This window comes from Chiloscyllium plagiosum, unplaced genomic scaffold (genome assembly GCF_037043375.1).
Source record: "Chiloscyllium plagiosum isolate Xiang-an unplaced genomic scaffold, Cpla_swu_hap1 HiC_scaffold_26, whole genome shotgun sequence".
NCBI lineage: Eukaryota > Metazoa > Chordata > Chondrichthyes > Orectolobiformes > Hemiscylliidae > Chiloscyllium > Chiloscyllium plagiosum.
Genome location: NW_028270164.1, coordinates 56,110,759 through 56,126,580, shown reverse-complemented (window position 1 = coordinate 56,126,580; position 15,822 = coordinate 56,110,759). Strand labels below are relative to the sequence as shown.

General features: G+C 42.3%; 1 protein-coding gene across 1 annotated transcript in view; it reads right to left on the bottom strand.

Moving 5' to 3' along the window:
* Positions 1 to 298: 298 nt before the first annotated feature.
* Positions 299 to 15,822, bottom strand: part of LOC122563330 (cryptochrome-1-like) — a 97,032-nt gene continuing 81,508 nt past the window's right edge. The window contains exon 12 of the mRNA XM_043717068.2: positions 299 to 5,241. Coding sequence (XP_043573003.2) covers positions 5,200 to 5,241 — 42 coding nt within the window. The 3' untranslated portion in view covers positions 299 to 5,199. The remainder of the gene's footprint in view (positions 5,242 to 15,822) is intronic.

The following is a 15,822-nucleotide window of genomic DNA, read 5'->3' as shown; positions in this document are numbered from 1 at the left end:
GTGTGTGGATATCTGGCAGAGATCAATTTGGAGAAGCACTAGTTTTCAGATTTGTACACTTCTCATCCTCAGCTTAAATTCTGGTCATTATTCAAAACTGTATAATTCCAGCAACTTTGCTCTATACTTCAAAAACAAAAATTATTTTCAGCATCATCCATGAGAATGATACACAAATATACTTTCAATTATTCAAAAGGTTTTCAGCTTGAAACATCAACAAATACCATCTAACTTGCTGAACATTTGTGAACTAAAAATATATTTTGAAATAATGAATAATTCATTTGAGACTACATTGATCAAATTGTTTTTAATAACCTCAAAGTCAGTAAAAAGACAATTGTCATCCATTTCATTACATCCTTTTGCTTGATTCAAGCCTTGAAAGATTTGTCCAGCTTGCTAACAAGATACAAAAACACATTTGATCAGCAGGGCAAGAGGTCTGTGTTGGCAGATGTTTGTGTTAAAACAGAGATGTCAAAATACACCAAGAAATGCAAAGAAATATTATTTAGCTTATTATATATGCCATTTAGTTAGTTTATGTATGGTTCTTTTAGTTTCATCTATCACAGACATGGGTTGCAAAGGGATCATTTATGCTTACCTTGAGCATGAGACAGGGAACCTATCCAGTAATCAGCAGATGTCAAAGATCTTAGAACATAGAACAGTACAGCACAGTACAGGCCCTTCGGCCCTAGATATTGTGTTGACATTTTATCCTACTCTAAGATCAAACCTAACCAATATACTCTACATTTTACTATCACCTGTGTGCCTAGCCAAGAGTTACTTAAATGTCCTTAATATATCCGACTCTACTACCACTGGTGGCAGTGCATTCCATGTACCTACCACTCTCTGTGTAAAGAAGCAACCTCTGACATCTGCCCTAAACCTTTCTTCAATACCTTAAAAGTCTGTCCCCTCATTATAGACATTTCTGCCCTGGGAGAAATCTTTGCTCCAATGAGAAAAGCTCTAGCTCCCTCAGCCTTTCTTCATAAGACATGCCCTGCAGTCCATACAGCATCCTGGTAAATCTCCTCTGCACCCTCTCTAAAGCTTCCACGTCCTTCCTATGAAGAGGCGACCAGAACTGAACACAATATTTCAAGGTGTGGTCTAACCAGGGCTTTATAGAGCTGCAGCATAACCTCACAGCTTTTAAACTCAATCCTCTGCTAATGAAAGCCAACACCCCATATGCCTTCTTAACAACCATATCAACTTGGGTGGCAACTTTGAGGGATCTATGGTTGTGGGCCCCAAGATCCCTCTGTTCCTCTACACTGCCAAGAATCTTACCTTTAACCTTGTAATCTGCATTCAAATTCAACCTTTCAAAATGAATCACTTCACACTTTTCCAAGTTGAACTCCATCTGCCACTTCTCGGTCCAATTCTGCATCCTGTCAATGTCCCGTTGCAACCTACAACAGTCCTCCACACTATCCACAACTCCATCAACCTTCGTGTCATCGACAAACTTACTAACCCACCCTTTCACATCCTCACCCAAGTCATTTATAAAAATCACAAACAGCAGAGGTCCCAGAACAGATCCCCATGGAACACCACTGATCACCAAGCTCCAGGCTGAATACTTTCCATCTACGACCACCCTCTGTCTTCTATGGGCCAGCCAATTCTATATCCAGACAGACAAATTTCACTATATCCCATGCCTCCTTTCTCTCTGAATGAGCCTACCGGGGGGAACCTTATCAAACGCCTTGCTAAAATCCACGTACACCACATCCACTGCTATACCTTCATCAATATGTTTTGTCACATCCTCAAAGAACTCAATAAGGCTTGTGAGGCATGACCTGCCCCTCACAAAGCCATGCTGACTATCTCATAGAATCATAAAATCCCTATAGTGTGGAAACAGATCATTTGGTCCAACAGATCCACACTGACCCTCCAAAGAGTATCCTACCCAGAGACCCATTCCCTGACCCTATTACTCACATTTCCCCTGTCTAATGCACCTAACCTACACATCCCTGAACACTACGGGCAATTTAGCTTGGCCAATTTACCTAACCTTAGATTAGATAAGATTAGATTACTTACTGTGTGGAAACAGGTCCTTCAGCCCAACAAGTCCACACCGACCCACCGAAGTGCAACCTGCCCAGACCCATTCCCCTACATTTACCCCTTCACCTAACACTACGGGCAATTTAGCATGGCCAATTCACCTAACTTGCACATTTTTGGACTGTGGGAGGAAACCGGAGCACCCGGAGGAAACCCATGCAGACACGGGGAGAATGTGCAAACTCCACACAGATAGTCGCCTGAGGTGGGAAATGAACCCGGGTCTCTGGCACTGTGAGGCAGCAGTGCTAACCATTGTGCCACTGTGCCGCCCACTACAACCTGTACATCTTTGGACTGTGGGGGAAAACTGGAGCGCCTGGAGAAAAGCCGCACAGACATGCGGAGAATGTGCAAACTCCACACGGATAGTCGCCCAAGGCTGCAATCAAACCTGGTGGTGTGAGGCAGCAGTGTTAACCACTGAGCCACTGTGCCACCCCCACTGAGCCACCATGCTCTCATCAAGCTATGCTTTTCCAAATAATCATAAATCTCAGAATTCCCTCCAATAATTTATCCACCATCGACATAAGACTGACTGGTCTGTAATGCCCAGAATTATCCCTATTCCTTTTCTTGAACAAGGGAATAACATTTGCCACCCTCCAATCATCTGGTACTACTCCAGTTGACAGTGAAGACACAGGCCAGTATACTTTTGAAATTCCATTAGGTGCTAGTGATAACTTGCTGCAAGTGCTACAGCATTACATTGTATTTTAACCAGTGTTACAATTTACAAAATGGGCACATAACATCACAAAAATAAAAAAAAATGTAGCTTTATGGTGCTTTACATCTGGGCTGGGTCTTGCCTCTATTTTTTATAACTGGAATGTTTCTAAACCACTTATTTTCCAATATCAGTGACAGCTTACCTGCTGCAAGCTTTCAATTCAAAGAAAAACCTAGAGGAGTAAATATTCCTCAGGGCTGTTCGGTAAAGACATGATCAAGTATTGCATTATTATGTTGTTAACCTGCCTGACTTCGTGCCCTGCTGAAATGGGAAGAATCACTCACATGTTCATTTTTACAAAGGAACATGCAAAATACTGATGGGGTAATTCACAGAAGAACTACATAGTTCATTACAGGTGAAGCTAAAAAATATTCATTTTGTGTTCAAATCCCCCTTCACAATTATTTCTGCAGCCTTATCAGACATACAACCTCAATACTCTGCATTCATTTAATTTTGTCCTTGAGTTCACCTCCAATTTTCATCCCACCACTACTAGCAGCTGTGCCGTAAGCATCCATAAGGGTATTTGGAATTCCCTCCATAAATGTTATCTTTTTAGCTTGTCCTTCCTTAAGACTATCCTCCAAATTTACATTGTTCACAATATTTTGTTCCTGTCCATTTAGTTCCTAATGAAGCTACATGTCAGATTTTGACAATAATCAAATTTCAGCGCAGCAACTTGAGATATCTAAGGACTACCTAAATACATGTTGTTTTCATTGTAAACTAGGTCCAAAAGTACCAACAGAGTCTGTATCACATTTCATAAGTTCTCCATCAGCCAAGGAAAGAGTTACAATGTCAAAGTGGCTTCAATCCGAAAGGGTCATATTCCTAGTCCTGCTTTGCTACAGAATGATGAATGTAGACAATTCCTGAAGAGTGCTTTTTTTGTGATGTACCCCATTATAGAGCAATGCATCATGCTGCCATTTGCTACCTTGAAAAACTAAAGGTGTGTTTTCACACCCTTCCTTCTCTAAGGAATTGTAGTCCAATCCCTCCATGATGCCATGTTCTCTCTGGCACCTATAGCACATGCTCTCCTTGTGATCTCTGTAGCAAATCAAGACACAGATGGAGCCCACAGGTTCTCACCAGAACAGCTGGTGGAATTTAAATTCAATAAATAAATTTGGGCCTGAAATCTAGTCTCAGTAACGGTGATGACAAATCATCAATTTTTTTTAGGGAAGGAAACTTATTTTCCTTACCCAGTCTTGCTTACACAAGATTCCTGATCTACAACAATGCAGGTCATTCTTAAATGCCCTCTGAATTTGCCCAATCAACCCCTCTGCTCAAGGGCAATTTGGAATGGACAACAAATGCTACTGATGCACACAATGCATAAAAGAATACATTAAAAACTATATAATTTAAAAGATCAGGCACAGGAGACTTGGATTTTGATAACTCCATGCTGAATCAAAGAATGTAAACCTCAATAGGATAAAAACAAAGCTCTGCAGATGCTGGACCTTGGGAAACCTTTATCATCTCTTCCAATTACTCTTCCTTTTTTCTGCTGTATAAGACCCATCACTTTTCTAGCCCCCTTCAATTCCAAAGAGGAGTCACATTAGATGTGAAACATTAACTGCTTCTCTCTTCACAGATGCTACCAAACCTGTTGCGTTTCGCCAATACTTTCTGTTTATGCCCATAAATCACAATGCGACCTGGCAGCCACAATATGAGGTTCCTGGTAGTTGCAAGCATTTTTCTGTGTTTAATCTCAGGGCAGCAACGTGACAGTTCACTCAGTTATATTACAAATATCTCTTCACATCACTTCTTTTATGAACCGAGAACAGCAGTTCCCTTAATGTTTACTCTCACCTGAATACAGACTACCTTTGAAATGGTAAAGTAACTGCAAAGTAATAAACCCTTATTACATCAACCAAACGGAAGCATCTTCAGATTTACACCAGTTACTGTATTCGGAAGTTAGTCTGCAAGTACAGCACTGTTATATTTCGTGAGCAACTTCTCCATTGCTAACAGTTGTGCAAGGCTACTCAAGATTTATGCAAAAGGTTGGTTATATTAATTTAAATGGTGTTGAAGTGGGTATGAAAAACTACTAGGAGACCTCTGCAGCAGAAATAGGACATAATTCAACATGAGAGATACTGTGAGAGTTACAAAAATTCTTAAAAAGGTACCTTAAAAGATTCAGTTCTTGAGTTATACGTTGAATTTTTACATTATTGCAAATTACAATAACAGCAGATATTTAAAAATCAGTACAAATAATTGGATTATTTGAAAACTCCGACTTGGTCCTTTTTGGGGACAGATCGATAATTAATAGTCAATTTGTTTCAGTAAGACACAAGGCTCAGGTTCTGTTCATCTTCATTGTTCTGCAAGAGATACAAGAGTATGATGTATACATTATGTGGTGCCATACTGAATTATTAACTGGAAGTGAACGCAAAGAAAAATCAATCTTAAGTGAATGTCAATATCTACTGAGTCACAACAACAGATCATAACCCCAAATTATTTATCAGTCTATGCAACTTTCAAATTATATATTTTTGTAAAATGATGGACATACAAGCCAAAAGTTGACTGAGAATGTAAATTCAGCAGCCACATGGAACATTTGTGTGGATTACACCAAGTCCTGATAGGAATCATGGAATATCTCATCTGAAGCATATCAAAAGTACATCAGACAGCAACACTTGAAGGGGGGGATGCCATTTAAAAAAGACTGAACTGTAATCGCCCATAGCTACTGAGATAATGAGGGTCTCATCTGTCCCTAAACAAAACACCAAATAACTGTGGATGCTGGAAATCAGAAACAAGTAAGAAATTGCTGGAAAAACTCAGCATGTCAGGCAGCATCTGTGGAAAGAAAGCAGAGTTAACATTTCAGGGTCCAGTGACCCTTCTTCAGATCTATTTCAAAGATATTTTGAGTTTTGTGAGATACAGTGACACAATTTGCTATTCAGGCCTCAGTGACAAGTCCTTCACAAAACTCAACACAACTCAGGCTTAGCCAAAAAATGATGCAGGATTCAGTCCAAGTCTCTCTCAGATTGCAGCAAAGCCACTGTTGAATGAAACTGAACAAACTCCTTTAAGCTAACTGCAGAATCAAGAATCTCCAATAACATCTTAAACTGCCAAATTCAGTGCAATCAAATGGGACTAGATTAATTTGGGATATCTGGTCAGCATGGATGAGTTGGACCAAAGGGTCTGTTTCCGTGCTGTACATCTCTATGACTCTATGATGCACGTTAATGACCTCAAGAATTCATGAGCTATTTGTTATGGACAAGTTGAAGACAGATACTTTTGTTCTGCTTTGTGGACTTGCCTCTCATTTCTACTCTGATGTGTATGCGTGAATGGAGATTTTGCTAGGTAATAGTCAGAGTGCAGCAGGAATACCGTTGAACAGTTTTGGACCAATATACACTGACTAAGGGCAGTTTATGAAAGGATTACTAGCCTCATCCCAAGGATGGGGAGACTGCCTTATGATGACAGTTTGAGTAAGTTGAGCCTAAATTCGTTGGAATTTACAAGAATGAGAGGTGACCTTATTGAGGCAAGACTCTTCGAGTACTTTTGCCGAGAGGTGCGAGGGAGGAGTGAAGGACTTGTGGGAAGTCATATATTTGTGTGGTTGTGTTATCCAAAACACTACTCGGGTAGTGTCTCCCACCCATACTCCTCCTCTAACCAAAAAAAAGGTTCTGTGAGCCAGATTGGTAAGATAGTGAGTTTATTTTTTATTCCTTATTTTTCAACAGTCTCTTTGGGAATTTAGAATAGTGGGAATGGAGATTAGGGCAGTTGAATGTTGCTCCTGCAGAATGTGGGAGGTAAAGGTCACCACTAGTGTCCCTGTTGACTATATCTGCAGGAAGTGCACCCAACTCCAGTTAGAGAACTGGAGCTAGAGCTGGATGAACTTCGGATCATTCGGGAGGCAGAGGAGGTTATTGAGAGGAGTTACAGGGAGGTAATCACTCCTCAGGTACAAGAAAAAGGCAGATGGGTTACAGTCAGGGGACTGAAAGGGAACCGGCAGGCAGTGCAGGGATCCCCTGTGGCCATTCCCCTCAACAATAAGTATACCGTTTTGGATACTATTGGGGGGATGACTTACCAGGGGAAAGCAGTGGAGCACAGGGCTCTGGCACAGAGTCTGTCCCTGCTGCTCAGAAGGGAAGGGGGAAGAAGAGCAGAGCAGTAGTCACTGGGGACTCCATAGTTAGGGGGACAGATAGGAGGTTCTGTGGGGACGAGAGAGACTCACGATTGATGTGTTGCCTCCCAGGTGCCAGGGCTCATGATGTCTCTGATCGTGTTTTTGGGATCCTTAAGGGGGAGGGGGAGCATCCCCAAGTCGTGGTCCATATAGGCACCAACAACATAGGTAGGAAGAGAGATAGAGATTTAAGGCAGAAATTCAAGGAGCTAGGATGGAAGCTTAGAGCTAGGATGAACAGAGTTGTTTTCTCTGGTTTGTTGCCCGTGCCACGTGCTAGTGAGGCAAGGAATATGGAGGGAGAGGAGTTGAACACGTGGCTACAGGGATGGTGCAGGAGGGACGGTTTTGGATTCTTGGATAATTGGGGCTCTTCCTGGGGTAGGTGGGACCTCTATAAGCAGGATGGTCTTCATCTGAACCAGAGAGGTACCAATATCCTGGGGGGGAAATTCGCTAAAGCTATTGGGGTGGGTTTAAACTAATCCAGCAGGGGGGATGGGAACCAAAATTGTTGTTCGAGTATAGAAAAGGTTGAGAGTAGGGAGGTCCGAAATCAAATTTCAGGGACGCAAGATGGCACCGGCAAGCAAGAAGTTGGTTTGAAGTGCGTCTACTTCAACACCAGGAGCATCCGGAATAAGGTGAGTGAACTTGCAGCATGGGTTGGTACCTGGGACTTCGATGTTGTGGCCATTTTGGAGACATGGATAGAGCAGGGACAGGAATGGTTGTTGCAGGTTCCAGGATTTAGATGTTTCAGTAAGAACAGAGAACATAGTAAAAGAGGGGGGGGGGTGTGGCATTGTTGGTCAAGGACAGTATTACAGTTGCAGAAAGGATGCTTGGGGACTCATCAACTGAGGTAGTATGGGCTGAGGTTAGAAACAGGAAAGGAGCGGTCACCCTGTTGGGAGTTTTCTATAGACCTCCGAATAGTTCCAGAGATGTAGAGGAAAGGATAGCAAAGATGATTCTCGATAGGAGTGAGAGAGACAGGGTAGTTGTCATGGGAGACTTCAACTTTCCAAATATTGACTGGGAACACTGTAGTATGAGTACTATAGATGGGTCAGTTTTTGTCCAGTGTGTGCAGGAGGGTTTCCTGACACAGTATGTAGACAGGCCAACAGGGGGCGAAGCCACTTTAGATTTGGTACTGGGTAATGAGCCTGGCCAGGTGTTAGACTTGGAAGTAGATGAGCACTTTGGTGATAGCGATCACAATTCTGTTATGTTTACTTTAGTGATAGAAAGGGATAGGTGTATACCACTGGGCAAGAGTTACAGCTGGGGGAAAGGCAAGTACGATGCGATTAGGCAAGATTTAGGAAGCATAGGATGGGGAAGGAAACTGCAGAGGATAGGCACATTAGAAATGTGGATCTTATTCAAGGAAAAGCTCCTGTGTATCCTAGATAAGTATGTACTTGTCAGGCAGGGAGGAAGCTGTGGAGTGTGGGAGCTGTGGGAAGTGGAATTTCTGGTCAAGGGGAAGAAGAAGGCTTATGTTAGGATGAGATGTGAAGGCTCAGTCAGGGCGCTTGAGGGTTACAAGGTAGCCAGGAAAGACCTAAAGAGAGAGTTCAGAAGAGCCAGGAGGAGACATGAGAAATTGTTGGCGGATAGGATCAGGGTAAACCCTAAGGCTTTCTATAGGTATTTAAGGAATAAAAGAATGACGAGAGTAAGATTAGGGCCAATCAAGGATAGTAGTGGGAAGTTGTGTGTGGAGTCAGAGGAGATAGGGGAAGCACTAAATGAATATTTTTCGACAGTATTCCTCTAGAAAACGACAATGTTGTCGAGGAGAATACTGAGATACACACTACTAGACTAGGTGGGATCGAGGTTCACAAGGAAGAGGTATTAGAAATCATGCAGAGTGTGAAAATAGATAAGTCCCCTGGGCGGATGGGATTTATCCTAGGATGCTCTGGGAAGCCAGGGAGGAGATTGCCGAGCCTTTGGCACTGTCTACAGGAATAGTGCCAGAAGAATGGAGAATAGCAAATGTGGTTCCCCTGTTCAAGAAGTGGAGTAGAGACAACCCTGGTAATTATAGACCAGTGAGCCTTACTTCAGTTGTTGGTAAAGTATTGGAAAAGGTTATGAGATAGGATTTATAATCATCTACAAAAGAATAATTTGATTAGGGATAGTCAGCACGGTTTGGTTTAGGGTAGGTCGTGCCTCACAAACCTTATTGAGTTCTTTGAGAAGGTGACCAAACAGGTAGATGAGAGTATACCGGTTGATGTGGTGCATATGGATTTCAGCAAGGCATTCGATAAGGTTCTCCACAGTAGGCTATTGTACAAAATGCGGAGGAATGGGATTGTGGGAGATATAGCACTTTGGATCAGTAATTGGCTTGCTGAAAGAAGACAGAGGGTGGTGGTTGATGGGAAATGTTCATCCTGGAGTCCAGTTACTGGTGGTGTACCGCAAGGGTCGGTGTTGGGTCCACTGCTGTTCATCATTTTTATAAACGACCTGGATGAGGGTGTAGAAGGGTGAGTTAGTAAATTTGCAGATGACACTAAGGTCGGTGGAGTTGTGGATAGTGACGAAGGATGTTGTAGGTTACAGAGAGACATAGATAAGCTGCAGAGCTGGGCTGAGAGGTGGCAAATGGAGTTTAATGCGGACAAGTGTGAGGTGATTCACTTTGGTCAGAGTAACCGGAATGCAAAGTACTAGGCTAATGGTAAGATTCTTGGTAGTGTAGATGAGCAGCGAGATCTCAGTGTCCATGTACACAGATCCTTGAAAGTTGCCACCCAGGTAGACAGGGTTGTTAAGAAGGCATACAGTGTTTTAGCTTTTATTAATAGAGGGATCGAGTTCCGGAATCATGAGGTTATGCTGCAGCTGTACAAACCTCTGGTGCGGCTGCACTTGGAGTATTGTGTACAGTTCTGGTCACCGCATTATAAGAAGGATGTGGAAGCTTTGGAAAGGGTGCAGAGGAGATTTACTCGGATGTTGCCTGGTATGGAGGGAAGGTCTTACGAGGAAAGGCTGCGGGACTTGAGGCTGTTTTCGTTAGAGAGAAGAAGGTTGAGAGGTGACTTAATAGAGGAGAAAGTGAGGTCTGCAGATGCTGGAGATCAGAGCTGGAAATGTGTTGCTGGAAAAGCGCAGCAGGTCAGGCAGCATCCAGGGAACAGGAGAATCGACGTTTCGGGCATAAGCCCTTCTTCAGGAATGACCTGCTGCGCTTTTCCAGCAACACATTTCCAGGTGACTTAATAGAGACATATAAGATAATCAGAGGGTTAGATAGGGTAGACAGTAAGAGCCTTTTTCCAAGTAAGGTGACGGCGAGCACGAGGGGACATAGCTTTAAATTGAGGGGTTATAGATATAGGACAGATGTCAGAGGTAGTTTCTTTACTCAGAGAGTAGAAAGGGTATGGAATGCTTTGCCTGCAATGGTAGTAGATTCACCAACTTTAAGTACATTTAAGTCGTCTTTGGACAAGCATATGGACGTACATGGAATAGTGTAGGTTAGATGGGCTTCAGATTGGTACGACAGGTCGGTGCAACATCGAGGGTCGAAGGGCCTGTACTGCGCTGTAATGTTCTATGTTCTATGTACTTGCTAGGATAGACTGAGAGAGGTGGTTTCTTCTTGTGGGAAAATCTCAGAATAAGAGGTCTCAGAATAAGGGATCACACATTTAATACAGAATTTCTTCTCTCGGAGGGTAGTGAATCTGAGGAATTCTTTTCTGTAGGAGGCTGTTGAAGCTGGGTCATTATGTATATTCAAGCTTGAGATACACATTCTTAATCGATAAAGGAATTAAGGATTATGGTGACAATGGAGTTGACGATTATCAGATTAACCATTATCTCTTGAATGGCAAAAGAGACCTGATGGGTTGAATGGTCTACGTCCGCAAACTATGTCTTACGTATGTCATAGTTATTGTATTTTTGTTCATTTCAGTAGCTAATAAACTCACTCCGTCTTTAATTCAATAAGCATGGTTAAATTAATTGCTTTTAAAACAATACATCTGGGCTGGAAATGGGATATGGGATACTTTTAAAATTAACCTTGCTGTGCCCAGTTAGGGAGAGGTTGAGTAAAAAAGATGAGCCGCTCATACTTCCTCACCCAAGAGCATTACCATTTGGGGCATCCCATATGGAAACATAACAAATTGGAGACCCTCACTTAGAACTGGTCGTAATCTTGCCTCTGAGTTAATAAGTTGCATGTTCAAGTTCCACTCAGGTCTTGAGTAAAACAATCCAATTTGACATTCCAGTGCAGTATTAAGGGAGTGCTGCAGTGTCCAGAGCTGCCAATGTTCATGTGAAATGTTAAACTGAGACCACAAGTTTCCTCTCAAGTTGAGATAAATTAAAATATCCCATACTTCGAGGGATAAATATTTGTCAGAAGCAGAGAATAACTTTTTTTTCTTCAATTAGCATTACAACAGAGTGGCAAATTGGCTGTTGCATTTCTTATATCATAATGATTCAAACGATACTCAGGTGGCTTTAAAGAGATTTGGAATGTCCTATGGTTATGAAAAGTGCAAGAGTCATAGTCATAAGGTTTTGCAACATGGAAAGAGGCCCTTGGCCCATTGTGTCTGCACTGGTCCTCAAACAATTATAAACCCTCATCCCATTTTCCAGAATTTAGCCCATAATCCTGTTTGCTTTGGCGTTCTAAGTGTTCACAAAAATAATGTTGTGATTGTTACTACCTCTACCACTCTTTCAGGCAGTGTGTTCCAGATACTACTCACTGGATGAAAAAAGTTGTTTTTTAAGTCCCCTCTTAACCTTATGGCCCTCACCTTAACCCCTGGTTATTCACTGCTCGACTAAGTGGAGAAGTTTCTTCCTATCTATGCCCCTCATGATTTGTATTCCGCCATCAGGTTCACCTTCAGCCTTCTCTGCTCTAAGAAAAACAATCCCAACTTATCTAGTCTTCCTTCTTAACTGAAACACCCCAACCCAGAAAACATCCTGGTGAATCTCTCTGCATCTTCCTTAGACCAATCACATCCTTCTTATAGTGTGCACACTTCTTGTTCCTGTGGTTCTGTTCGCCGAGCTGGAAGTTTTTGTTGCAAACGTTTCGTCCCCTGTCTAGGTGACATCCTCAGTGCTTGGGAGCCTCCTGTGAAGTGCTTCTGTGGTGTTTCCTCCAGCATTTATAGTGGCCTGTCCCTGCCGCTTCCGGTTGTCAGTTTCAGCTGTCCGCTGTAGTGGCCGGTATATTGGGTCCAGGTCGATGTGTTTGTTGATGGAGTTTGTGGATGAGTGCCATGCTTCTAGGAATTCCCTGGCTGTTCTTTGTTTGGCTTGCCCTATAATGGTAATGTTGTCCCAGTTGACAACACTACCATTATAGGGCAAGCCAAACAAAGAACAGCCAGGGAATTCCTAGAAGCATGGCACTCATCCACAAACTCCATCAACAAACACATCGACCTGGACCCAATATACCGGCCACTACAGCGGACAGCTGAAACTGACAACCGGAAGCGGCAGGAACAGGCCACTATAAATGCTGGAGGAAACACCACAGAAGCGCTTCACAGGAGGCTCCCAAGCACTGAGGATGTCACCTAGACAGGGGACGAAACGTTTGCAACAAAAACTTCCAGCTCGGCGAACAGAACCACAGCAACGAGCACCCGAGCTACAAATCTTCTCACAAACTTTGAACTTCTTGTTCATAATTCACAGAATCCCTACAGTGTGGAAACAGGCCCTTCGGCTCAACAAATCCACACTGACCCTCCAAAGAGTAAGCCACTCAGACCCATTCCCCTGCCCTATTACTATACATTTACCCTTGACTAATGTACCTAGCCTAAACGTCCCTGAATACTATGTGCAATTTAGCATGGCCAATCTACCTAATCTGCACATTTTTGGACTGTGGGAGGAAACCAAAGCATCTGGAGGAAACCCATGCAGACAAGGGGAGAATGTGCAAACTCCACACAACAGTTGCCTGAGGCTGGAATTAAACCCGGGTCCCTGGCACTGTGAGGCAGCAGTAATAATCACTGAGCCACTGTACCACCCCATAATAATTCTTAGCTCCAATAATGATTTTGAGTCGCATTCATATACATACTTATGATAAATATTCACATATAGATTTACAGTGGACTTCAATCTGAAAGGGTAAACTTCCCCCAAGAATCTATTAAACTACACAAAATACTTGAAAGAAAATGCCCAATTCACAATAACCGAGATTTCTAATGATTGAAGTAAGGATGAGGAATGATCAATTTCAAAATTTGATTGCTTTTATGTATCAACTAATTCAGTACCATCATTAAAAACTTACATTTGTAGGCATTGGCCTCTCCCAAAAACATGATGGGTCTGATTTTCCTACTACCTGCCTCACATAAAGCATGCTCACAAGTGTCTATCTCCAAAAAGTGATAATGAACTGTAATCCTTGACATTTATTGGCATCAGCATTACTGAATAACTGACTAACATTCTAGGGTTACCACCGACCAAGAACTAGCTATACTAACATATACAGTATATATTCAAGTAGTAGTCAAATTTTTTGACTGCTTTTTAAGGTTAAATTTATGGGGTTGCTATTAAATGGATACTACTTTTGAGGGGCTGAAATTCATGCCCATCAAAATTCATACCATATCATTAGAAGCCCAACTGATCTCTGAATGAATAAAGAAAACTAAACAATGAATTATGGTAATTCTGAAAGCCCAGAATGGTGCACAACAGCCAGTGGACTGGAAGATCTGGAGCAGAGAGGAACAAACGACAGACTGAAAAGCTGGAGCGGAATGTGACGGCCGGGATACTGACTCATAAATGTTGAGATGTTATCTGTGAAGAATTAGGGTTGACTTTTACAATAGATGTGTGGAAAATTTCAGGTTATTTGGCCAGAAATAGGGGATCAACTTTTACATGAGATCGACTATTACTCGAGTATATATGGTACATGCTATAGTACAACACAGGTTTGAGGCTACAAAGATTTGAGGTAACTCACCTCCTGTCTCCTGAATACCTGCCCACTAACAACATGGCACAAATCAGGAACGTAATGGAACATTCTCCACTTGCTTGGATGAGAGCATGTCAGCAACACAAGAAAGTTGACATCACCCAGCACAAAACAACCTGCTTGTTTAGCACCCCACTCAACACTTTCATTGTTTACTCCCCTCATCAACCCTCAGTCTCAAACACCTAGAAGGCTAAGGACAACAGATTCATGGGAATACCACTACTGCAACTGTGATTCATGGGAATACCACTACATAAAATACTAGCGAGTTTTGCGAAGATTTGTAGGTCAGGTTGAGGTTCTGGACGTGGGTTTGCTCAATGAGCTGGAGGTTCGTTTTCAAACATTTCATCACCATACTAGGTAACATCTTCAGTGAGCTTCCGAAAGAAGCACTGGTGTTGTAGCCTGCTTTCTATTTATATGTTTGGGTTTCCTTGGGTTAGTGTTGTCATCTCCTGTGGTGACATCATTTCCTATGGTGATGTCATTTCCTGTTCTTTTTCTCTAGGGGTGGTAAATGGGATCCAACTCTATTAGTTGATAGAGTTTTGGTTGGAATTCTCACATTTGTCTCTGTTTGGCTTGTCCTAGGTTGGATGTGTTGTCCCAGTTGAAGTGGTGTCCTTCCTTATCTGTATGTAAGGATACTAGTGAGAGTGGGTCAGGTCTTTTTGGGGCTAGTTGATGTTCATGTATCTTGGTGGCTAGTTTTCTGCCTGTTTCTCCAATGTAGTGTTTGTTATAGTTCTTGCAAGGTATTTTGTAAATGACATTAGTTTTGCTTGTTGTCTGTATAGGGTCTTTTAAGTTCAGTAGCTGTTGTTTTAGTGTGTTGGTGGGTTTGTGGCTACCATGATGCCAAGGGGTCTGAGTAGTCTGGCAGTCATTTCCAAGATGTCTTTGATGTAGGGGAGAGTGGCTAGGGTTTCTGGACGTGTTTTGTCTACTTGTTTGGGTTTGTTGCTCAGAAATCAGCAGACTGTGTTCACTGGGTACTCATTCTTTTTGAATACACTGCATAGGTGATTTTCCTCTGTTCTGCATAGTTCCTCTGTGCTGCAGTGTGTGTTGGCTTGTTGAAATAATGTTCTAATGCAGCTTATTGGTGGATGTTGGGATGATTGCTTCTGTCATTCAATATTTGGTCCATATGTGTTGTTTTCCTGTAGACACTGGTTTGAAACTCCCCATTGACTGTTCATTCTCCTGCGACATCTAGGAATGGCAGTTTATTGTTGTTTTCCTCCTCTTTAATGAATTTTATGCATGTAAGGATATTATTGATGGTCCCGAATGTTTCCTTAATTTGTTTTGTTTAGTGATGATAAAGGTGTCATCCACGTAGCAGACCCAAAGTTTGGGTTGGATGGTTGGCAGAGCTGTTTATTCAAGTCTCTGCATTACTACCTCTCCTAAGAACCCTAATATCAGAGATCCTATGGATGCTCTGTTGGATTGTCTGTAGGTTTTGTTGTTGAAGGTGAAGTGGGTGGTAAGGCATAGGTCCACTAGCTTAATGATACTGTCCTGCTGATGAATTTGGTGGTGTTTGGTATATGTGTCTTTGGTTCTTCTAATAATGTAGTCAGTGTTTTCTTGCCCAGGTTGAGTTGATGGATATGAACAGGGCTGTTACGTCAAAGGGGA